The following is a 25,528-nucleotide window of genomic DNA, read 5'->3' as shown; positions in this document are numbered from 1 at the left end:
CTAAAGCGAATCGCTCAGTGCGCGGTGTGGACGTCCTTTTTTAATGTCGCGTAAGATAGCTGCAGGCTGTCCCTTATGAAACTCTGGCCCTGCGTACTAAAGAAACGCGGTTTGATTTTTAGCTTAGATCAATTTTAGCTAATTTGATGTTATCTAACAGCTTTCTAGAGCGTAAGAAAAAAAAAACAAAACAATTGGAATATTAGAATCCGCTTAGATTTTGCTGCACGGCAGCTTTAGCTACTTCACGTAACCCGTACCAGAAAGCGTCTTCAAGCGGGGCGTCTTTCTTGGGACATTCATTTTAAAATGCGCCTCCTCGTGTGTGTCTAGATCCCGGAGTCATGTACTAACATGGCGGCTTCTTCCGAAATCGAGAACCGTCTTACGATGATTAATGCTATTAGCTTACGCATTACACTAATGTTAATGATATGTGTGATACGATGGTGAAATACGATCGACGATGAAATAACAATTTGGCGATGGAGATGGCGATTGATGCAGTGTGTGTGTGTGTGACACTCAAATGGAGGTTAGTAGCTAGCAGTAGGTTGTTGATCCACAGTACAGCAAAAACGACAACGACAGCATAATGCGGGTGGGGATGGGAACGATGATTAAAGCTCTCACACAGGACGACGATGACGAAAAGCAATATCGAACTCTGGCCGGGATGATGCGAAAGCGCGCCATTTTTACACGAAAACACCTTTCACTCCATCTATTTGTGATATGTAGAGGCACCCCTTGCTGCTAGATCTCGGTATCCGGACGATGTCCCCCGAGCCAATGTCAACGTGTTAAGGCGATTATTGACGTACACGCTTCCTACTTAAGTCGCTGTGTAACGTTGGCTAGTGCGACAGCAAACGCTTGCAGGGCCGAAAATGGGTACTGAAAGTCAAGCGTGTACGCGTTACCATCGATACGTCCGAACTGCATAACCTACAATTTAGAAACGACCTCGGATTAGTTTAATCTAGCGATGGCCATTCATGCCACAAAACTAGTACCTGTTTGCCACGAAATTCGATTTGAAAGTTTTTGGCCGATTCCTGCGTAACGCGCCCACCAAAGTCCAACTGATACACCTGACTGTTTTCGTTCCACATCGGCGCCTTGTTGTGCATCACAAACTCGCGCCGTACCGGGGCAGGTGACTGTGACGAGCTGGCCACACCGTTCGGTTCGATCTTTCCCCGTTTAAGCTACAATTGTAAGAATATCAATCAAGGATAACTCCCTACCAAACGACCAACACACTACTAACCTTCTGTCGGAGCTGTGCCTTCTGGAACGTTTCGAGGTCGCGGTACTGTTTCGCACTTGTACTTCCGCTACTGTCATCCGTGTGATTGCTGGGACTGCTGTGGTTGTGACTGCTGCCACCACCACCACCACCACCATTCTCATCGTCCGAGCTTTCGGTGTGTTGCTTTTTTCGCTGCCGTCGGTTTAGTAGCGGAGAGTTCAGGATGTGCCTTATAGGTGACGCACTCTGATGGCGCTTGCTCTTCTTGCTTGGAGTGGGCGATGCGGGCGAACTTCTTGCAAGCCGTGCTGGCGATGCGGGCGGTGTAGACTGACGGCCACCATCCTCCATCTCGCGCCATCTACTAATAAGTCCCGCCGCAGGTCCGCTGTGCCCTCCCGATCCGCTTGGTCGAGGATCTTCCGTTTGCGAGGCTGCTGAGGCCATTCCGGTGGACGAATCACCACCCTCGATCGAAGATTCGTTACTTGCCGGTCCCGGACAGCTACCGTTGCGACGATGTTTTTTCGGCGAATCGACCGAATCCGCTTTGCTGTGCTTATTGTGCCGGTTCGCGTTCCAGCGAAGTAGTATCGGTGTGCTGGATTCACTACTCGGCGGTTTGCTGGAATCGGTACCGGATTCTAGTAGTGCTTTGGCTTGTCGGTTACGGCGCGAAAATAGTGGACTATCGGTGAAGCTCGTAACGATCCGGGCCACCGAACGGGATGGTGTGCTGCTGGACGGAGCTGGTGCTGAGGGCGCGTCAGACATCGTTCCTGTCGAACTTTCGCCTCCTGACGATTGGGGCTGCTGTGAGTTCTGTTGATGGTTGTTGGATGAGGACTTTCGATCGAAAAATCCACCACCTTTCCCAGCGGATGTTCCGGCAGCTCCGCTAGAATCTTTGCCGTTCGCGTGATCTCCATAATGGTTGCTACATGCCGACCGGATATACTGCCCGAGAGTGGTACGTTTGGATTTTGGTGGTGCTTGTGGCGGTTTTCCGGCACTTACCGCCTCATGGCCGTTCGTAAACACTTGTGAATCATTCGGTGGGACCGTCACAGTCGCACTTATCGCCGAGGATTCCTTTTTCTGCTCGTCGGTCGAAGGATCCTGACCGGTGCCACTTTTCCGACACTTGACACAAACTGGCTCAGTGGAGTTTACTGTCGGTGAGATTTGTTTGCAAATGGAGCAACTTTTTGGTTTTTCCTTACGATTTAGTATGGGAGTTTTTGAACCACCCTGCCCAGACACACCCGGCCCAAACTTCATCGGTGCACCTTTTCTCGTAAGCACACCGTTTACCTCCTTAAAGTTACTCCTCCCACCGCCCATCATCTGATCCGAGGAGGAATATTCCGTTTCATTCTCGGACAGTTCGTTCACTTTCGGCATCTGGCGGAAAAGGTTGATGAGATCGCGGTTAAGGTTGGGCACGTCCTGCAGAATATCCGAGCAGGAGTCAAGGCTTTTGGATTTCGCGTCCACCCGTAATCTTGTCGCTTGGCGCAGCTCGTCCAAGTTGCGTTTGTATTTTTTCTGCCGTTTTTTGTCAACCAGCACCAACCGTTTGTAGGGTGCGTCCCGTCGCATTATTGAGAGTGCTTCCTCGCCCGGTACAATCGTCATGTTGTCCAGGTAGCCTACACTGCAGCTACGCGTGATTGAGTCTGGAATGCGGGTCGTCGTAGCGCCGGAAGAAGTCGTAGGAATGAAAGGCATCATTGACGCAACCGTTGGTGTCCGGTGCATGCCGCGTACCGTTTCCGACACGGGAGTTTCAAGTCCGTTCGAATCTGCAACGGTTGTTGGTGGAGCAGAAGTCGTGCTTTGGCCAGCAGGAGGCTGTGTCGTGTTGGGTACAGCAGTTGCGGAAGCTGAAGTACTAGGCGTTGACTCTTCGTCGATAAACTTGAGGTTTTGCTTTTTCGGTGTGCTACGAGCATTGTTGGCAGGTTGTATATCCTTCCCACTGCTCCCGTTTGTGCAGATGGCACGATTCGCTTCAGACCGGTCCAGATTGAGACTTAAGTTCATTGGCATGGGCGTATTCATCGTGCTGCGTCCATGATGGTGATCGGATGACATAAGGGCATTCTTCACCTGCATCAAGCTGCCGATGTAGTCGTTATTGCTGGAATAGCTCATAAGCGTGGTCTGTCCTGCTGGTGGACGATCGAAAATGATGTCGCTCGGTGCAACAGCATTCTTCGGTGATTGCAGCGTTGGCACGGATCCCTCACAGTACAGTGGGCTGATGGCAACACGCGATTGATTGCTAGAGGCAGACGATGGTCGACTAACGAGACTGTAGCCTATGCTTTGCCGGGGAGGCGTTCGAGCAGCAGCACTGTGGAGATCACTCACGACCACAACGGACGATTCTGCCCCGTCCGTATCATCCTCGTACGATTCAGCACGTGCCAACGGACCCAATCCTGGTACGCCATTGCGCGAGAGACCACCGGTCGTCGATGAACATCCAGCCAAGGCGGAAGGTTGGTGCTGCTGTCGCCGTGGTCTCGAAGGAAACCGGTTCGGACGGGGAGACATCGGTGCTATGGGAGGAGCACTTTCGTTAAGCAACTTTCGACTAATTGCACCCGACGTTGAACTATCTCTGGACGACGACCCTAACGATTGACCGTGTGCTGCGCTGGAATGGTGTTGGGAGTGATGCTGTAGCTGATGCGTGTGTTGTTGATGGTGCTGATGTTGCTGCTGTAGCTGTTGCTGATGTTGCTGATCTTCCTCATCCTCGGAGAAAATGTTCGGATTAAAGTTTGGATCCGGACCGGTGGGGAAGTCGTCACGGAGCTCCGTAATGACTAGCTTCATCTGGCGGGGTTGCAGATGTAGTAAGGAAGTTTTGTACGTCACCTGTCCTAGATTGGCCGGTAAGGTTTTCGCTAGTCCATGTATTTTAAACTTTGTACCCCAGATGTTGGACGTTACTTCGACAAGCTTCACGTGCTGAAACGACAGAATTGAAATATTTTTTTAAAGGATAAATCTTCAACAGGAAGCTGCGGGCATACTTCTGGTAGTGTGTCGAGGTAGGCCAGATCTTCATTGTTTTCTGTCGAGTCAGAATTTTGATTTGGAGATCGATCGTTGCTGGTAGGGTTGCGTTTTTTCGTCGCAGGCTTTCGTTTTCGATCGAGCCGGGGAGATCCTAAGGACAAGAGAAATGTTACCACAATGTAATGTTGTGTTCTAATTATACGTTAAGGAGAAATTAGCTTACGACATTCATCATCGATGTCACTTTCCGAACTATCTGATCGACCGTTCGTGCCAGATGTGGAGTGACTAGACGTCGAAGAGCTTTTCGTCGTAGTTGTGGTGGTGGTCGAATCAGATGAGTATGTACAGTATGTAGAAACTTCTGTCATAAGAAAGGATATCAGTTAGGTTTACGTCACTGGACAATCAATCACCATGCCTGCCCTTACTCACCATCAACCTGAGGATCGAATATCACAAATTCTGGCCGTATTTTAGAGGTGCGTTTGCCTTTGAGTAGTGGCACTAGGCCACCGAGAAACTCCAAATAGAGCGTATAGCAAGTCCCTGAGCTCTGGTTGGAATCGTCGTCGTGTCGTATCATCGTACAGTGCAATCGTGTCGAGCAGGCTGGCGGACGCGACACAAACTCTCGCAACGACTTCAAATCGGGAACACAACACTGGAAGCGCATTGTGTTAGTATCCGGGTTGTACTAAAGTACTACAAGATAAAAAACTCATCAAAACACTGAACCTTACCCGTATAGTTTGAGCAAATAGATTCCCGATCAGTGCCTTTATCCGACCGGGCAAGGGCAGTCTTGGCAGCAATGCTTCCGAAGCGAGCGAGGTTTGCACCTTCAGGCGGCAGAACAGCTGCAGCGATGCGACGCGCCTTGAAACCCACGCTATATGCACCTGTGTTCCCGTCGCTATGAAGATACGCTTATCATTATGACCCCATGTAAGGGCCGAAACTGGATACTGTAAGGACAAGAAGTGTGTTATCGCCATTGAAAATTGTCTCGTTAGTATAGAGCTACCGCGATCGATCACTTACCGTACTATTTGGAATTTTGGCGGTATAGAGTAGATTGCCGGATTCGGTGTAGAACTTGAGTAGATTGTTGTACACCGTAGCACCATGGATATCAGTCGCGTGCGGGCTGCCCAGCTCGGTCCCGGCCACGGCCAACAGTTCCCGCGAGTTGCTCCACTCCATCACAAATCCTAGCTCACCGTTCATGCCCGTGTGGATTTGGCTCGGGGTAATATCGTCGTACGACTTCAGCAGATAGATATACCCGTTCTGGAAGCTCACGGCCAGCACGAAGCTACGCTTCGACGCATTGGTAACGCCCGGTTCTGTATCTTCCCCTTCCTCCATTTTGAACTTTTCGCAGGACCACGCCATCGCGGTAATGCCGACGTCGGAACTGAGCGGCACTTGCGACACCATTGCACCGTGTACGTCCATCACAATGATTTGTCCCTGGGTGGTGCCGAAGTACACCTGCTGATCGTCCGGTGTCCAGATGCCGCAGGTGATGGTTGCGTCCAGATTCAACATCGACGACCAATACCGCTGACCAGCGACCGAACCCACCAGCACAAATCCATCCTGGTAGCAGATTAACGCCATCCGTCCATCGTGTGACCAGGAAAAGTGTGTCACCGGTGTGTTACGATCGTTAATGAGCTCGACGCTCCATCGTCCTTCGTACTTAATCCACACGAAGATAATGCCGGAACTATCACAGCTTGCCAGCTTCTGGTAAGGTTCGTTCCACTTAACTAGGATCACCTGTGGAAAGGGGTGAAAGAATAGCAATAAATTCCGGAGGGTATTGGAACCGCAACTTGCGACATTTGGGATCAGCATGTCACTTACATCGGACCGATGTCCACGAAGGTTGTAGTTGGTTCGAAGCGGGTAATCGATATTTTTCTTGCAGTGTGAGGTCGTAAACGTGACGCCAACGATGCCTCGCACGTTCCCCGTCGCTAGCCATCCTTCCTGATAGTAGTTGGTACGGTTTAGTTTCCATCCTTCCTCCTGCAAAGTACCAAAGAAGTTCCAACAAACGAAACATACGCATTTAGAAACCTTTTCTGTGAGATATAGTTATGTTGGTAGCCTTATGCATCGCATTGATGTACAGCAAAGGAGGGAAAAAACGATAAAAGGCAAAGGTAAACAAAGTCATACATTCCGTCAGGGACAAGGACTTGTCCTTCCTTGTCACATTCGACGATTATGACGAATCTTGGTATTCAAGAACACGTTACAGGGTAAAAGCAATTTCGCAACTTAGCATACATGCAACGTGCTCTTTGTTTTCGAACAGCAGAAAGGTGCGGAAGAAATTGTTATAACTTCGTCTGCGCGTTGCACTCGCACGCGTACGATGGCAGCTGCCATATTCAACCAATTTGCGTGCCGTAAACATATTTTGCAACTTTGGCACGAAGAAGGTATGTTATTTCTTTTGCAGCGTACCATGCAGTCAGATCCACAGTGCCCTCCGTTCACTCAGATTGATCGAACGGTGTTCAGAATTTCGTGAAGCATTCGCAAAGTTGCTACGAACCAGCAAACCTGTTCTTAGCAAACATTACCGCGAACTTCCGCCTCATCAGTATGCTTTTATTGTTGTGACACACGACAAGAGTGTGTTACCGAGAATAAAGCTGCTGAATACAGTTACCAAGAGCAGGAGCGCACTTTACGTAAATATAGCCCGAGAAGCGTTGGGCGTTATACGTGCAATGGACGAATATTCTTACATATTCCAACAGCTAAGGATCCTCCCATGTCACAGCGCTCTGTGCGCGCCTAAAGCACGGACGATTAATTTGGAAACATTCATTAATCATCTAACGACCACCAGACACGCTACCACGTCTGCCCCTTTGTCGGCAGCGGGCACAGTTACACTGTGTTTGTTTAGCTTTTTGGTGGTAGCAGAGATTGCGGTGTGTAATCGAACGACGAATACTTACATGGGGTAACATCGCTTTGTACATTTTGTCCACTTGGACTTGGCGTTTAATGCAGCAAATGTTGGGTCAATAGCACACATCCCACGATACCCGATAACGGTCTGTTTTCTTTTGTTCGAAAAACGTCCCCTTATTGTGCTATTATCATTGTTCAGCCATGTTCTCTACTTCTAGTGCTGTCCAGTAAACACTCGGTCCGGTGAGAAGCACTTGTATATTTGCTTTGGGGATGATAGTTTACATTGTTTGGGCCTGGTTCTTGGTGTCCCTTTTTTTTCCTCTCCCTATACGAAGTTTTACCCTACTCCCTGAAGATTATCATTCGCGCAATGGCGGCAATTGGTCTGGTGACCTACAAAACTTGAACGGTCCTTCCTGTTACATCTAGCGACGACGACGACGACGACGACGACGACGAGGCGCACTGGAATTCCAATCGGCACTAATATTCCGACCCACCCGAGAACGCTCCCTCTCCCCAAAACGAGGGTTGGAAAATCGATTAAAACATCCAACAGCGGTAGTGGTCGTGAAGATACTTTTCCGCCACGAACGTTTGTCGCTAATGCCGTTACAATTCCTCTCGGGGAAGTCTCGGGAGGAGAAAGTTTTATCGCAACTCGCAAACACGACCGGAGGGATGGAAAGATGGGAAGTTGGAAAAAGAAATTCGATTTAGTTGCTATAAATAAGCTGATGCTCCATTATGGCATATCCATGGGTAAAGCGCCATCATCAACCTGGTTGCAGCAGCAGCAGCAGCTGCTAGAGAACTTGGTTTGGCCGCAGCAGAAAAATCGTTCGGGGCCATCACATTGACCGCGGTGCGACGAAGTCGAAGAACAAAAGCCGCCCGGCACCAAACGGCAAACCCATCGATGCTGGCAAACGATAATCGACAGCCGGAAATCGTGGAGTAAATCGTGTCCCGGGGAAGAGCCCGACAACAGGGCGCATACACACACACGTGCGCGCGCGCTTTTAACAAAGAAGCTTTTAGACTTCCCGCCAGACCGATCGGGTCCAGAGACCGAAGTGTACCGGAATGGGTGACGTTAATTTACCGGCGACGAAAATGGTACGCCCGTGTTAACGTCCGCATTTGGTGTCGTACACTTAATTGAAACATTGTTGATGAAGCTTTTCCTGGCTTAGTTCGTGTGCCAAAGGGGAGTGCGCGATAGAGTGAAAGCCATTGCCGGGTAGGAAAAAGGCTTGAAGCACGTCCTGAACGCAATGGAGGAAAGTGAACGAGTTTAATGAGACACTGCTGTTTGTGGATGATAAAACTTCCCTCTTTCGAGCATGGTTTGCAAATGGGACGTAACAGAGCGGATTGCGCAAACATTTTAGCAGGAAAACGAAGCTATAAAATAGGTTTAATCGAATAGTGTTATTCGCAGGACATTGTCCTAGAAGGATACTGGAGAATAGTTTACGTGAAACAAGTAATGCGTGTTGGAACTTTTCAATTAAAATTAACTATCCTCAAACAGCGTTTAATCCACCGTTTAAGTGAACAAATGCGTAAATCTACGTGTTGTAAATGACTATGTCGACTTATTGTCGACATAATACTATCATCTTCACGAACATGACAGTTGCTACGTTTTATCAACTAACGAGCAAGAATGTATAGTACGTTTCTATACTGAATTTAAATCAGCAATTTATTATTAAAATTGTATCATATTTACGATCATCAGTTCAGGCATTTTTAAATCAATTACTGATCTGGTCAAGTTGCAGCCGCCGTCTAAATGTATGCAAAATAACGTTTTTTTAAAATAAACACAGCATAAAGGCGCTTCACTATTTGAATTATTATCGCAAAATAATATGAAATTAAACTCAACAAACAATCATCTAATTGTGCCAGAAATAGTTCACTCATTAAGTTGAGTTCTCCATCCACAGCACTGTATGCAGCACTTTACTTTTACGAAGCACGATGTCATTCTACAACAGAATCATTATTCCTGCATCAGGTACATCATGTATCATGAGTCACCACTAAACTCGTCCGTGTGTTTGCCATCACCCTACACACCCAACAGAGATGTCGTCCAGCCGTACAGCCATCAGCATTTATCCCCCCTTCGGTTGCATTAGCTTCGCCGATTGCTTGACGCTGATTAAATTGAAATTTATTGGCCGTTGTTTGTTTGCCGGGAGAAAATTTATTATCTCTTGCTTGGTGCTGCCTCGTACGGTTGGTACCGTGGTGTTTGAATCAGTCTAACAAGAAGCGGTATGGCACACTCGACCGGCAACAAGGATCACGTGGCTCGTACTTTCCGTACCGAATCATGATGCCTCACGTAGCCGTGTTAGCTCATCCTGCTCGTTGGTGTATGAGTGTTGTCAAGTGATAACACGCCTTTTTCTCGTTGACAGCATTCGGTTGACCAACAGGACCGGCAGGAGACCACCGGAACCAACAGCGTAACGCCGAACGGGTTGGGTGGAAAGTTTACCGACCGTGCTGCTGGACCGTTATATGCCATTATAAAATTTTTCCAACTGACCCACTTCCGCCGGCTGAATTTTCGAATCGAATGGGACAGAAAAATTAAACGGAACGCAACAAACGGCGAGTAGAGGGAAACATTTTGAAAGGAAAACTTTTCTCTCCATAATGCTGATGGGCTGATGCAATTTATGCTTCGTGAAGCGGTCAATTGAGGCGGTTTTTTTGGGAGAATTTGTGAATGAAAAATGATCTCCTGTTTTATCGTTTTTGCAAGCTTTTCTTGGTATTGAATCATTTAGATGAATCGCTCTGCAGGTAAGTGAACGGATTCTAGGAACAAAAATCCATTGGATGGATGGTTTTAACCTTGAAAAACATTCCATTCAACATACTTCTATGGAATATTTTAGCTAGAAATTGAACCACACCATGTATTATAATGTTTAATCTCATCCCATAGCATCGCACCACGCAAGTTTTTCATTCTGCGAAGCCTCAGTGAATCGACTGTTCCAAATGGAGCAAGATTTTTGCTAATCATGTTCACCCCGCAAAAACTGTAAAAATATGACTACACCACAATGTTCCAAGAAACTTTCGAAATAATGACAAGGCTCGTAAGAAACATCTTTGGATGCATGTGAAAAGGTGCTCCCTTCTGTTGGAAAGGTCGGGGTGCATAAATTTCGTACCGATTTTGGTTTTTAAAAAGGTCAAAACGATCGGTTCTTGAAAGTGTAATAGGTTACAAAGGATGTCTGTGGGACATGCAATAAGGGAGTCTGTATCGTATTTTAGAACGGAATGTATTAGACATTTGAATAGAGCTACTCAAATACTACGTAGAATGTGTTTTAGCTCATACCAGGAACATGATGTTTTGGACAAGTCGAGCTGTTGTGCGTATATTACGGAATGTTCGAAATTCTGGCCATGACACTCGAGTGCGACTCTATCAGACAGCAACTGCTCAACAGATAGGGTTTCAATCACTGCCAGGTCAACACGGGATTGGTTTGATTGGACAATCCATCGCGTAAACCAACACAAGTACGACTCACGGACCAAAAGAACCGCGGGCTACATCAACCATCAAACAACAACATTTCACCCTTGTGCACGATGTACTACGATTCCTCGAGGTAATGGCTTCTGCAGAAGCATTTTTTTGTTGTATTAGGCTAATACTCACAACCTATGCTGCGATGTACGATTCGACACGGACGACACAAGTCTGGGTAGAATTTTGCACAGCACCCGCACATCGTCCAAACTGACGCTGCTCAAATTTGCCTGCGGGAGAAGCTTCGCGCATAATTGGATTTTCATGTCGATGAGTTTTTCATTTACTTTTTTGTACCATTTTCACCCCAACTATCATTGAGACCCGGAGTGACCGGCCGGTTAAATCAAATGATCAGACCGGTGCTACTGCCATCCATCGGTAAGTATTGGCCCAGGGGCATTTTGATGATTCAAGAAGAGTATGACCAACGCCTAAACCCCTTTTCACCAGCGTTTGATGGTTCAGAGTGCCTCAGATTGCATGTTGGTTCCTACGAACAAGAAGAGCTGGTGTTTTTTACACACACCCCGGAAGTAGAATTTCATTGGCCAGCTTCGAATCGACTTGATGAGGGAAAATGTGAGTGGCAATGCCACTCCACATCCACAGAACACAAGCTAAGAGGAAGTGCCACGAAAAAAAACTCATGTTCTATGCATGAAATAAAACAAGGTATCGAAACCTTTATACACATATTAAGACAGGCCAACTCCAGCTAGTTCCAGGCAATCATCGATTCTTGTTCAAAATATCTTTCGTAAGCTTCTTGCCTTAGAAATGCGAATGTAAGTGCAATAAAAGTCTGCAGGTAATGCTTTTGTGTTTGTGTGCTTTTTTTTCTCGAACCTTTAGAAAGGAAGCCTCCTTTCTGTTTAAAAAAAACAGAAAATGGAATCGGTTTACCCTTTTTTTTGCAGAGGAAGGTTACATTTTTTATCGTTATCGATTTTTATCCCTTGTCTGTGCCCTTACATTACAGTAACAGGGTGCCGGTAAGGTAGTGGATTTTTACAACCGATTTCTAAGTCAGGCTCGTCTCGTAATACTCGTCGAGCTTTTTGGGAAGCTTTGCTGAGGGACTGGCGATAATAAGCAATTGTCCAGCAGCTTAAGTTTTCGATGCAAAAACATATATTAAACAGGCCATAAGTTCTGCCATCAAGCTGTACAATCGTGCTACTACTAATGATACAACTGAAACCTCAGATGTCAGATGTCAGTTGTCAGCACTGCAAGGACAATGGTAGGTGTGGTATGGTCATGATCCAAGTATTTGATTTAGTTTTAATTGCACTTTAAGGGAAAATTCATATTAAGCTCCCATATAAATGTCGTTGTCAAGTTTAAACATTACTCGCCCATTTCAAGCGACTGACGTAAACGGTACGGTACACATTCCAATTCCATCAACGACAGTTGTCGTGCAATCGTAGTCACATCAAACATGTTCACAGAAACCAAGGCGAGCAAACGACTTCGGGTCGCAAACGTTTTGTAATGGGCTGGATGGCAAAAAATCGTTCCATCTTCTGACGGTCCCGTGAAAGTCCGACACTTTTCTTACCCTCATCCTTCGAAACGAATGCCAACCAGCAGAGACATCCATCGCAGTCCCTGGAATGAATGTACTTCGGTGGTGGTTTATTGTTTTTGCTGGCAAGCGGGTCTACGAAAATATGGGTGCTGCCACACACCGTTCGAAGCGAAGAATGTCGAGGACGGCGGGTGCGTTTGAAAGATTCGTGATGTGCTTCACACTAGATAGTATCCCCATCCTGTTTGGAGGTCATTTTTGCACCAATCTTATTGCTAAAACCACTTAGACACATGTAGATAGTGACTTCCGAGCGATGAAAGCGATATTTGATTGGGAAACATTTTTGATAAAAAATGTTACTTAAAAACAAAAGCAAACTTTTCTGCCTCTGGGGTCGGATGAGAGTGTGCCTGTCCATGGAGTAGGTTAAAAGGCACCGTTTATTTAACCCCACAGGTTGTAAAGCGTGTTGCATAACTTCATATATGAGCTAAAGGCCATCCAACAAAAGGGGTTTTTTTTTTATCGTATTGTAATAGGCAGGTACGGTGTGGTCCTCGTACACCGGGAACTTGAATGTTCTGTCGTAAACTATTGTCGAATGCACCGTTTCCTCGCACGGCACAACGGTTTATAAAAGCAAAAGCTGGTCGAAGCTGAAGCTTGCAGCGGTTCTATGTGCGGTACATTATTGGAACCGCAATGCACTGTGAAAAAGGGGTGAGACCTTATAGGGAAGTTGAGTAGATGATGCCAAGGTCGTCGTGGTTTTGTCCTGAACGACGACCATAAAAAAAAGGATCGTTACATCACTCAGAACTTCAGCAGGTTTGAAGCACTTTTGAAATTGCTTTTTGAACCATTCTTCTAACTCTTTCTTGCACTCGTTGCATTGTAGCTCGCTCACCCGGTTCACGCGGATCGTTACGGGAAGCAACACTCGAACGCATTTCAAAAACTATAAAACGAAAATCGAAAATGTACTGTCCCACTACACACCGTTTGTGGTGTGCAATTGACAGCAATGCGAAAGCGCAATCGTACGATTTCGTCGTTCGTCGTGAGAGTTGAAGTCAATTTAAAATTAATGTTTAACCAAGTAAAACTTGTGCGTCGCGAGGAGCCTGTGCGAGAAGTGCGTTTTATTGTAGTAGAAAGCAAATAGTAAACTTCACCAGAGTGGTGATAAACTAAAGCAGAAGGATAAAGTTTGAAAGGAAGAGGAAATTTGTATTACATTGTGCTGTGGAAAATGTTTCGATCGGTTACGGTGAAACTGATCGGTAATTGCAAAAGTTTTTGAAAGTTTTCAGAGATCTCCGGTGATGAGATAATTTATTGCCTTCTTATATATTTTAACAAACTAAAGAGAGAAAGATTTTTTGATTTGAAATTATTTTTATTAAGGATTGAAACTTACATAGGCTTTTGATTCAATTTCAGAGCAAAATTATTACGCTTTCTAAATAGGCCGTAGAAAAAAATAATAAAAATTCAAAAAAAAAACAACCGCTTCACAGTTTGGTATGAACGTAAATTTTACGTTGTAATGTAGTGAGATTCTATAGGATTTTTTCTCGAAAGAAAATCGAACCCTCTTGCAGCATTTTCCTTTCTCATCCCTGAAATTCAATAAGTTTAGAACAACTGTTTGGCAGATCGGAACGTTTTATTTTGCGGCTTCGTTTAATTGTAAGGATATTCCTTTGGGTTCAGTTAATCTATTGAAACAAAGTCCTGTGGAATAAATGTAAACCGTAAAGCAAATCCTTGCATGCAGCCAAAGATTCCAGGTCTATTGATAAAAGATGAGAAAGGCTCCCTTTCGACAGTCGTCTGTGTCGTTATTCCAATAAAAATTTGCGCATTATCCATCTAGCATATCGGTTTTGATCCTAAAAGTTTCGTAACACGGCTCAGTTAAAGCGTCCTGCCAACGATCCGGTTTTGACCAGACATAATTTGTAAATATAATAAATACATAATATAGATAGTAATATAAATAGATAAATACAAGTTTTGTTGATTTTTATTAGCAATAGTGCAAAATTTCCTGAAAGGTAGCTTCAAATATTTAAACGTTTATTTTTTCCCAGACGTACGACTAGAAACTGAGCGATTCGAACAGACCACCTGGCGTGAGGTGTCTGACAATCGCAGGGACAAACAGAATTGGCGCACAGTGCGAATACCAAAACAGAAAAAACCTTTTATTATCTGATAAGATAAAAATCCACTTTTAGTATTTATTGTAACGTGCGAGTAAACTCCAGTAATGCAGGAAACTGAGCCGAACTGAACGGTTTGACTTGTTCGGATAAAGTCATTCGAACAGTAATGTGTGCGAGTGAGTAAAATAATAATTAAAACCCAATCAAAAGTAGAATATACGTAGCACTAGCGATTATGTGTATTTTAAGCCCAGTTAAACCCGTACACTGTCATGGTCACAACCATTTCTGATATCGGGACAGTACTTTCAAGTGTTGCTTGCACACGTTTGCTGTTATTGGTCGCAGGATAGGAAAACCTGCAGGAAGTCGATGATTCTGTCCGGATAGCGGCATAGGTAATCTCCTGGTTAATCAGTGGAGAAGCTTTATAGTCAAGCTGCATGATCAGGTTTTCTGGACCTTCGTTTGCTCGCTTTGTAACTGTAATTGTAGCCAGCACATTTTCACCTGCGACGATGAGATAACACAAAAGTGTGAGTTTGAGTCTGGCTCTATATCCGATCCCCGTTCGATCTTACCTCTAACACGACTTCCAAGACCGAAATTGCACGCTGACACTGCAGGTGCATAGAGCGTTAGTATGGCTGTCAAAGCCAACAACGTTGAAGGTAACTTCATAGTACGCTTGGCAAAAGTTCAACACAAACTGGAGCGGCTTAGTGTTCCATAAGTAATAAGACCCACAAGAACATATGTTATCTGTTTCGTGCCAACGTTATCGATTGCTGTGATAACAACAATTGCACATAGAAAAGGCAGTATCTTACACAATTCGAAATCAAGATAAGGTCGGCTATCGATTTGCTATAGAAACTCGTCTTATTTGGAGGATATTAGTCACGCAAAATAGGGGAATGAAGAAGATAAACCATATTCTCCCTTAAAATGATTCATTCTATTGTTATTTGGGATAATTGAAGCTCAAGCTGGTAGCGGAATTCACATTAAGTCTTCATTTTTTCACCACAAAAACATTCATTTCAATGGCAAATAACCACATCAGAACCTATTGGCTGTTTATCCCCTTTCATTCGCATCACTGGCAGCAGGCTTATTTGACCAGGCCAAATGAATTCCGATTACTTGCATAAATAAGCTAAGCATATTACGAAAGCCTGTAGAATTCGTTACCACATCCAACACCCCCCCATCTGTGCGAAGTAGTATCGTACTTTTTCGTGAACAACAAAGCTTTGGATGTTAATCCCTATTTTTGGGCTTGATTTACAATCCCATACACACAACGGAGGTGGGTCTCTCGGGATCCTAATTTAAGGTTCGAGGATGATGAACGTTTGATGGAAATGAAAACTGGCCTCCGGTTTCCAATGTACCGTTCGGTATACGACCGGTGGTCCACATTTTGTGAGGGTGATTTATTCAATTTAACATTGAATTATAGGTTCTTTCATGTTGTTAGGAGCCTTGTATCCAAGTACAAATAGTCTTGGAGGGTTTCGTATAATTCAACCAGTTTTATGAGTGTGGATGAATGGAAGTTTTTTAGAAGCATTTTATTTGGGGAAAAAAATTGAGATCATATTTTGTACCTCAACTGCAATGTTGCCGTTATGCACGATAAAAAATTTAAATCTAGAACAAATTCATTTGTGCAAGAAACAATGGTGATTTTAACTCTAGCGAAAAAAAAGACAGTTCCCTTATACAGCAAACAATAAAAATCACTTCCTACCGGGAGAAATCGGACAGCACTGCATTGTTGCAACGCTCTTCCGTTGACCGCTAGACATTTAATCTGTCAAGCAGCCGGCACTGTTTGTTTTTTTTTTTATTGCAGATTGCACACTAAAGTGCCTCATAAAACTGAATCTAAACCGCAACAATCGTGAAGGGATTGTCTCCTGGATGCATCCGTGGAACGTGGCTCGTAAAGAAAGACTGGGTGGGCAGACAATGTATTTACAGCAACGACGAACCATATGTGGACGGGTATGGGCGCTTTCTGGTGGAGCTGGACAGTATATGCTTGTGTCGTTTGGAGTTTATTGAAGTTTGTTGTTCCAAGCAGCAGTTTTGGGGAAGCATTCATGCACGTTTGTCATGCATTCATGCATCTCGCTGGAACAATTGTAAAGTTAAAAAAAAGGACTACAGTGTTGCAGAGAGATTGTATCGTTGCATTGGCGCTGGTTGAATGTTTCATAACATCTGCAATCAAGAGTTATATGACCATTCTTATTCACAAGAGAATCTCACATTGTATGGAAAATGGTTCAGAAAAAGCACAATATGGGCGATAAAAAATGTGTTTTTTAATCGAAAATTAAACTTAAAGCTGGAGCAAGTGGTTATACAACTGATCAAGTCTTTATATTTATCTAAGGTTTCATGATAATCTTAGCTTAACGACTTGCTACGACATGCCCAACATCTCATCGCTTGCATGACTTCATCAGTTATTCATCAGTCCTAAGTGAGCTTGGATCCTGGGACCGGATTATGCTATTTAAATTTGATTTTTAATTCGATCAAGAACAAGATTTTCTGAACCTGTTCTGTATTGAAATATCATCCGTAGGATGGTCTGGAAACCATCTCAACTGCACAAAAGCATCTCGAATGGTCACATCAATCAAAAACCAATGCTTTAACTTGTTCTTGCTCGTAACCCATTGCTTATGCTCTCAACCACTTCCTATTTCAATTTTCGCCCTAAAATATTTCACCATAAACCGTAGAAAATGGAACAACGTCACAGTAAACGAGATACGGATGCAGATCAAAAATTAGCATTTAACGAAGATGGAAAACGCTGCCAAAGTGTGTCAAACATGGAAACGAATGGAGGAAAAGCTCAACAATGGAAACAAAAAGTGAAAGTGCTAACCATCTCTCGCCCTTACAGCGAACAAAATGTCCTGTATAATGTGCCCACAAGCACAGCACTAGTGAAAATAGTGGAAAGTTCATCAGGGCGAAACGATGTTTATGTTTTCATAAGACAAAACCACTCGTCCCAGTCGCCGGATGTGCAAAGAAAACTGGGGTGGCCGCGAAAGAAGACGGACAGCAGGACGACGACGCCGACGACGCAAGAATCGACCCAAGAACAGTGTCGTTTATTTGTCCAACACGAAAAGTACAGGACGTATGTAGGCGGGCCCGCGAACAAAAGCAGTGCCGAAAAAAAAACTGGAACAAAACTCCAAACTGCTGGTAGAAGCGTCTTAACACTACGGAGAGTGCTGTCTTAGATCGAGCACAATGGCGATGATTCATCTCCCGGCCAGATGGCACACCGAAACGGGAAGGAACTAGTTTTCATCGCAATGGATTTTTGGAACAGCCACAAGCGCGCAAGAAACGGAAGCAAGGAGTTGATGGAAAAAAGGGGGAAGAAAAAACATACTGCAAGATTGATGACGAATTGTGCTGTAAGGATGCAGAAGTAGTGGCCCTGGCGGAACCGGCTATGTCAACATGGATTGACCTATTTTGAAGGAAAGTTGCAATATTAACGAGGGTTACGAAGCGTACGGCGTTTCTCATCCATTTTCTGAGCGTAATTTTTGAATTCGGGTAAAGGTGCCTGCGGTGGTACAATTATGCAGGATGAATCCATCAGCTGTTCTGACAGTGTTTGACATTTATTCAATAATCAAAAAAATTGGCAATAAAAAATCGCATTAATCCTTTTTCTGTTGAAGGTTGTTTGGAAGGCAAAACAAAACCCAGTTCCGGAACTCGCACAGAAAAAACCATCAAACTGTAACGAACTTGGTGATATTATTAGCATTATTAGTGATGGTGAATCCACTCCCTGTCTAGTGCTGCCCGCCAGCTAGCGAACTGCGCGGCCAATTTTCAATCCACTGCGTCACCCGTAAGTGAGTCCCGGTAGAAACGAGTGAGTGAGTCCCGGTAGAAACAGACAAAACGAACAGAGGCAGACAGGATAGCGGAAAACGGAAGCAGGTTGCCGATGAGCATGAGCGTTAAACGTGGAGGGTAGAGTTCCTCTGTTTAATTGAACACATTTCGCTCAATTTGCTGAATTTATTATCACCTCGTTACAAGTGCCGCCGATGTGGAATGGAAATTTAATTACCTTTTCGCTGGTGGCGCTGGTTGGTTAGCAGGGTGTTCGACATGGTAGGAAATGTGCTTCTTTTTATTTTTGAGGGAATTTGTAGCAGGTAACAACGTGATTTTAGAACCCTTTGGGATGTACTCAGTGAAGGGAACGTGTTTTTGAGTGAAGGAAACGGCGTTTTGACTTTTCGAGGCTAAAATGCTGCGTGTCCCGCTAAATTCAAACTGAAAGTCAAAACAAGCTTGCATCAAAAGGATTAAATTAAAACTGTTTGACAGAAGTCGGCTCAAACTATGTAATTTGCAGGGTGAAGTCGTCGTAGACCTCAATGTTTGGGATGTCTTCTTCTTGGCTTAAAGACCCGTTGAGGACATTTTCCTTTGAGTTACTTAATTTCAAAAACTTACTTCAGAGCGTGACAAGTTATAAATGAACTTAAAAAAAGTATTATATTGGATTTTTGATTGCATTTTGAATAACGCTTTTATTATCCACCCTTTTGATTTCGTAGTTGTTGTTGTGCCAATTTGCTCATCCCTCCAGCATAAGTGAAATCCTCCTGTACGGCAAAGAAACGATAACTTCCACCAACACACATACACAAAGTCGAGTCGAATGCCTCGGGGCGTTAAAACGGCATGCTCAGGTTTCAGAAAGATTGTTTTAGACACACCCGCGATCATCCACAGTCACGTTCACGGCGTTCTTCAAAATGCCGATGCCGGAAAATTGCCCTGTTTTTTTTGTTGCGAAAGTGTGCCCATGTACGTATGCTCCACCTGTTCATCGGCGTGCACCAGAAACAGTGCGAGCGAGGTTCGTTTTAAGTCCTCAAAACTTCATGCTCTTCCCTTATTTGGGAATCGAGTATCCGATTGCTTCAAACTCACATCCACCCTTTAGGAGTTCATTTCTACCCTCTTTATTTTTGGTTCGGAAGGAGGTGAGTGTTCTATCGAGGTGGTTGTTTTATTTTCCACCGCTTGTTGTTGTCAACTTGATTTTTCATCGTTTCATCAGCGTATCCGGGCTCCCAAAAATGCGGGGGAAAACTCGGCAAAAAGATACTTTGGAGCAGCAGCCACGATTGGACTGGAGCCAAACAAGGTTCCTAATGGGGTGGCAAATACGTAACATAGGATAGGCTGCTTGAAATTGTTGCTTCCCCGAGCAGACTCGGCAAAATGGTAAATTAATTCATTTTTCATTAACCAACTCGGCAAACCAACCTTCCCTTCGGGTTAGCCGAAGAAAAAACCCGCACCAGTTGGTGCAAAAAGCGACAACAAACACGTTGTTTCGCGAGTGCCAAATGTTGATAATGCTTTGATATTTCTTCTTTTTTTTTGTTTTTGCTGCTGTGAATAATTTATCAACAAGGATGGATAGCAATTAACAGATGGCAAGTAAATGGAACACGAAAGATAGGACTATTAATGGTACTGGGAAACTGAGTGGTGTGCTAGAAAATGGCAAAGTCTTGTAAGGAGATTTAGTAAAGTTTTCCCTTGCCTCCGGAATCCTTCAGAGAAAGAGGATTTCTGAACTTTTCAAATGACACAAAAAGCCGATTTGATTATTCTCGCAATCTATCAAAAGTGCCTCAAGAAGACACGAGCAAATATATCCAATAAAAGTGCTAGGAAAACCATGAAATGACCACATTCAACGCTTCATACTGGTCGTTAATTTCCGTAATCCCTTCGTGGAACGATGTCAACTAAATGGTCGCGTTGACGGTAATTGAATGAATCATGAGTTAATCCTGTTTGTGGAGCAGTTTTTGCTCATAAAAGCAAATAATTTCTGTCGTACAAACATGGCAAACGACCATATATGGGGACATGCTTTAGGCGAGCTTTTCCGTTTCCTTTCAAGCGTTCCAGTAGTCGACATGTCCCACAAGTCGGCGACATTTATAGACAAGGACGTCTTCGAACAATGTGTTAGGCGATGATCTCACCTTTTTCCCAAGAAATCGTTCACAATCCCGTTCAACGATTGCACCGCCGTGTGTGCGGATTTGATTCCATGCGCTTTATAGAACGATAGAAAAAGCCTGCAGAAGCCTGCGGTACGAAAGCTTGGAAGGAAATCGATGAAAGTGTCTAACATCCGATTGCACGAGTATGTACGCAAAGCCGCTAACGGATAACGAACGAAAAGGCACAAATGCTCGATTTCAAGTCATTTGCAGTCAGCACACACTCGCTGCTCCAGTACACAAGTAGGTTGCCTCAAGGACTCGGTACCAAAGCCCCACTAAAGCAGTGGTGGCGATGATGTAATGGATTCTTTTCTGCTGTTCCGTTGCCAGTTACACACACCGAGCACAGAGAGCGTTGTCAGTACACATGTGTGCTTGGGTAATGGTTTTGCAAACGGGGAAGCCTTCTCGCAACAGCTAGCGGATGGCGGTGTGGACTGTGCATAACTTCCAGTCTCAGCATGACAGCACGTGGCCTCCTGTCGGTAAGGAGCTGCTGAATAAGTTATTCCATCCATCGCCAGCCAAGAAACACCATACGTGAGCAAAGCGTCCACAAAGTCCAGGGATTAGGTAGCGGAGTGGAGGACAATCAACAGTCGAGCACAACTTCTACTGGCACAACGGAATTGTAACGATTCTTTCGGCGACATTACACATCAACCTGTCCGGGGAAGCTTTGTCTACTTTTTGGCATACAAATGTCTACCTTTGTGTGGGGGAGGGAGCAGCAACGATTCTCTTCCTGCTGGTGCCACGTTTACTGTCGTACGGCAAGGTAATCCTCCCAGTCACACGTCCGGATGGCTAGACAGGACGCAGAAAAGTCGAAACCCGAGGCCTGTCAATGTAAGAATCGGTAATGACTCCGGACCGTGCACCGGACGTTCGTTCTTTGCGACCGGCGGTATTTCGGAAGGCAAATCGAGTGGAAAACTGCTTGCCTGTCTTGCCAGTCCAAGGAAACGCTCTAACGAGCCGAACGAGCAGCAGCACAAATGGAAAGCGAAGCAAATGCTGCGAGGTGGTTTGGTAAATTGAATTGAAATCGGTACGGGACTCCCTGCCCTACGGGCGCCATTGCTGTGGCCACGTGAAAGTGCAATGTGGAGGTAAAGTGGATTGGTACCTGAGGCACCAAGCATACCGAAGAGAGTACCGTTTTAATAATTTATGGCAAATAATTTACAGCCCAATAGTGATGTTTTACGTGGACGACTGGGCCCAGTGTTTGCGTTTGGTTTAGGAGGGTGTGTTTAGGAACGAGCAAGAAGGATGGTTTCGAATTGATGAGCGTGTCAAGGGTGTGATGGATAACTTAGTAACACCGGATGCATTCATTGGTGGATCTTGGTCAAAAGGCGAAGAGAGCCTTTTTCTCGTAAAAGCTTCCCATCAGAAGCACTCAGGGAGCGCCATCAGTGGGAAGACTAGGGCAGACTGGTGGCTAATGTCAGACTATGCTCTATAATGCATGACTCGTTAGTTTACTACCGGTAAATGACATCGTGTGCTTTCAACCGGAAGAAGTTCTCATTCATTGTAACTCTCTTTAAATGATTTCAAAAGTCAGAATTAATGGAGCATCGGGAATTAATTTTACGAAACAGCGTAGCGGCTGAATTAGTGCAGGAAAAAATTATCTTGTAGGAAAGCAGGATTTTACTATGAAGAGCTCTAGGTCCCAATGACCTTTTTTTGTTAAATGTACCATTTTGAGCATTCTAGACGAAAAACACTTTACTAAGATTTATTGATACTTTCATCTTTTCCTCAATTCTGAGATTCTGTGACTAGGACTGACCGACAACTTAATATGTGTAAATGTGATAAATTGTCTGTTACTAACGTGAGTCTGATTGCTACTAAACCTTTTTATTTTTCGTCATCTTCCCTGACTGTTCTGTATACTAATATTAATGTATTATCTTAATTAGTGTTAATTTTAACCCTTCAGGAGTCATCAAGGACAGTTATGAGTTTAAGGATACAGATCAATCAAGGCAAGAATTCTCATAAGGTGGATACAACTAGCAATCAGAAACTGTGCCCAAAAGACGTAGTCGCATTGCGTTCTACTACTGGAGTAATTTCATTACATTTAATTAGATCAGAGCGAAGATGGATAAAGTATATAAACCATGTGTAATAATATCACTAGTCGTCCCGGTTCAGGTTCAAGTTAAGAGCGGTCTGTTAAATGGATTAATTTTGCTCATGTTTTGAAAAGATCTGCCTTGTAACGTCTTTTTCTATTCCTTGGCTTAACAACCTACAAGGTCGTAACACCGGCTATCTAAAAAAAAACTTGCAAGATTTGATGATATCACGTAGTTGCATCATCCAGTTCGCATGGGACTTGAATCCCGGACCTGCCTTGTGAAGCCTGGTCCTGTATGTGAAGTCACCTCTACCACCGAACAGCCCCAACACATCGTGTGCAACTTCCTATACATTAGTATGAACAAAATGCATTATGCAAGTGAATCTACAACAGTAAAGCGAAATCTTTTCCAACTTCACAAGCACAAACACAGCATTTTGAAAGCACCTACACACGCTCGTAACCTTACACAAGAGGAGTCACATTCATTACATGTCTAGCCGGTGTCATTGTTTACCGCAACAGACCTGTGCCTGGCTGACATACAGCGTCGGTTGGTATGCTCAAACCCCGCAACTACTCGATGAAATGCAAATTTCACTCTTCCCAATCATCCTCGTTCGACACTTCATAACATACCCAATTTAATCAGAACCACACACACGACAAAGACAGTACGAACAGTACGACAAACGACATATCTGTTTGCTTACTGCCTGCTACCGCCGCTCCGTGCACAACATTCCGGAACACTTTTCTCGGTCGGTATTTCCGGACGGTTGGATGGAACGTTACCGAATAATTTTCCTAATTTGCACACCCCCCCTTACGTTCCATCTGACCCCCAGCTAACGCTGCTAGCAAAGCTGCAATCGGGCGTACACCCTACCCAGATGATGTACGTATGTTCCGTGCAAAAGTGTGTCTGAGAGAGTGCAAACAAAAGCTGGTCGCATGACCGTGGTTGTTGAGGTTTTCTGGCGCTTTCAAGTGCAGCCGCGCGTATCCGTACCGATGCGCTATCTGGCGTTAAGGATTACTTCGTTAAAACGAGGAAGCGAAGGCATAGGTTCGAAAAATCCTGCTCAAACCTGTGCATAACGAGACCGGTGCTGCTCCTTCAAAGCAATCATTAATGGCCGACCGTAGACCGGTGGTGATGGGAAGCAGCACACCTGCGAATATACTTACACTTTATTCAACCCCTTTTCTGATTTAAGTGAAGCGCGCGAGGAGTTTGGATGTACTTGAGTGTACCCAGCCATTCAACCACACCCAGCCTGTATGGGCTTAATTGACAAACGTCAGAGCTCCATCCATCGCGTGGCGAACGGCCAAGTGGGATTCACGAACAAACTGGATAGAACAGTTGAAAAACTCAATTAAAGCGTGAAGTCGGTGTGAGCAGATTGAGGTGCTGAACAGCACGGAAGAATGGAGACGCAGGAGAAGGGACACGTCCTGCGGTCAGGACGGACACGTTATACGTCCACTCCTGCTAAGCGGACGGCTACTCCATCGGTCGACTCACCACGCCCGACCAGCCCAGCAATGGAGGTGAGCGACATGTGCCTCTCCACTGACGATGAGGAGGGAGAGCCGATCAATAATACGGTTGTGGCTGTGGCCTTGTCAGCAGAGCGACCGGAGGCTCGCTCGGCAGGCCCGACTAGGACGGAGCCGCAGTTGGCACCTATGGATGGAGAGAGCAGCTCGCGGATGCTGGAAGCGCTTCTCCAGCAGGTCGAGGCGCTAACTGAGCAGCTGCGGCTTAGCCGCGAGCGTGAGGAGACCCTGCAGCGAACGCTGGAGACGCTGCAGGAAGGAATGCGGGCGCTGACAGCGATGCAAGCTGCGGCACTGCCTGGAAGCCAGGGCAGTGCGCGCACTAAGCGCAGCCGCGGGCAGCGTAGCCGGGCCAAGCAGCAGCAGCAGCAGCAGCAGCAGCAGCAGCAGCAGCAGCAGCAGCAGCAGCAGCAGCAGCAGCAGCAGCAGCAGCAGCAGCAGCAGCAGCAGCAGCGACAGTGGCAACAGCAGCAGCCAAGCCAGCAGCAGCAGCGATCTAGCCAGCAGCAGCAGCAGCGACCTAGCCAGCAGCAACGGTCAAACCAGCATCATCAGCAGCCAGGCCAGCAGCCACGGAGTCAGCAGCGCCAGCAGAATTGGGGGACGGCAACGGTGGAGCCGTCTCTAGGTCATGAAGGCGGCTCTTGGGCGGAGGTGGCTCGCCGTAAGCCGACACGCCAATCTGCAGCAGTGCAGCAGCCTAAGCAGCAGCAACGACAGCAGCTACTCCAGACACGGCAGCAGACACCGGTTCAGGTATATCGGCCTCCGCAGCTCCGACAGCTGCAGCAGCAGGGCCAGCAACATAAGACCACACGGCGTGCGAGACGGGATCTGATCGAGGTCGCTCCAGCTGAAGGTCAGTCTTGGGACTCGGTTTACGCGAAGGTTCGACGCGCCATAAAGGAGGATGTGGCCTACAAAGACCTGGTTGGTCACATATTGATCGGTCGTCGAACACACCTGGCTCTCCTGCGTATGGAGTTGAGTCGTTCGGCTAATCCCTCGCTGGTATTACGTGACGTCCAGCAAATTGTCGGCGAGGATGGAGTGGTTCGGCTAGTGACGGAGATGAGCGAGGTATTGATTAGCCATGTGGACCCATTGGCCCAGGAGTCCGACCTGAAGGAGGCAATCGACCAGAAGCTAGAAGGTGAGGCTAGCGTCGCTTCCGTCCACATGTGGAAGCTCGTCGACGGCACCAAACGAGCTCGTGTACGCCTACCGGCCAG

General features: G+C 45.6%; 4 protein-coding genes across 5 annotated transcripts in view; 1 reads left to right on the top strand and 3 right to left on the bottom strand.

Annotated features, from left to right (window-relative positions):
* The window catches only part of LOC126556571 (eIF-2-alpha kinase activator GCN1), a 112,211-nt gene extending 88,399 nt beyond the window's left edge, over positions 1 to 23,812 (bottom strand). Inside the window, exon 1 of one of the 2 annotated variants that reach the window (XM_050211887.1) lies at positions 23,802 to 23,812. The gene's annotated coding sequence lies outside the window, so the exon portion shown is untranslated. Of the gene's footprint in view, positions 1 to 2,108; positions 2,121 to 23,801 lie in introns of those variants that run through there. The other variant, XM_050211886.1, reaches the window with a different exon arrangement.
* Positions 1 to 25,528, top strand: part of LOC126557240 (nicastrin) — a 380,964-nt gene that overhangs the window by 167,711 nt on the left and 187,725 nt on the right. The window lies entirely within an intron of this gene.
* The window catches only part of LOC126556667 (uncharacterized), a 31,518-nt gene continuing 6,793 nt past the window's right edge, over positions 804 to 25,528 (bottom strand). Inside the window, exons 2-10 of the mRNA XM_050212077.1 lie at positions 6,164 to 6,328; positions 5,333 to 6,076; positions 5,032 to 5,256; positions 4,724 to 4,952; positions 4,512 to 4,652; positions 4,303 to 4,439; positions 1,274 to 4,237; positions 1,017 to 1,211; positions 804 to 948 (exon numbers count right to left, since the gene is read on the bottom strand). Coding sequence (XP_050068034.1) covers positions 832 to 948; positions 1,017 to 1,211; positions 1,274 to 4,237; positions 4,303 to 4,439; positions 4,512 to 4,652; positions 4,724 to 4,952; positions 5,032 to 5,256; positions 5,333 to 6,076; positions 6,164 to 6,328 — 4,917 coding nt within the window. The 3' untranslated portion in view covers positions 804 to 831. The remainder of the gene's footprint in view (positions 949 to 1,016; positions 1,212 to 1,273; positions 4,238 to 4,302; positions 4,440 to 4,511; positions 4,653 to 4,723; positions 4,953 to 5,031; positions 5,257 to 5,332; positions 6,077 to 6,163; positions 6,329 to 25,528) is intronic.
* On the bottom strand, positions 14,767 to 15,203 carry LOC126559462 (uncharacterized). Its single transcript, XM_050215625.1, has 2 exons — positions 15,104 to 15,203; positions 14,767 to 15,032 (listed from the first exon to the last, which is right to left on the bottom strand). Exons 1-2 carry the CDS (start codon positions 15,201 to 15,203, stop codon positions 14,767 to 14,769), a joined length of 366 nt encoding a protein of 121 aa, XP_050071582.1.

Source organism: Anopheles maculipalpis, chromosome 2RL (genome assembly GCF_943734695.1).
Source record: "Anopheles maculipalpis chromosome 2RL, idAnoMacuDA_375_x, whole genome shotgun sequence".
Classification (NCBI taxonomy): Eukaryota; Metazoa; Arthropoda; class Insecta; order Diptera; family Culicidae; genus Anopheles; species Anopheles maculipalpis.
The sequence above is the reverse complement of the archived record's forward strand: the minus strand, read 5'-3'. Positions and strand labels throughout refer to the sequence as shown.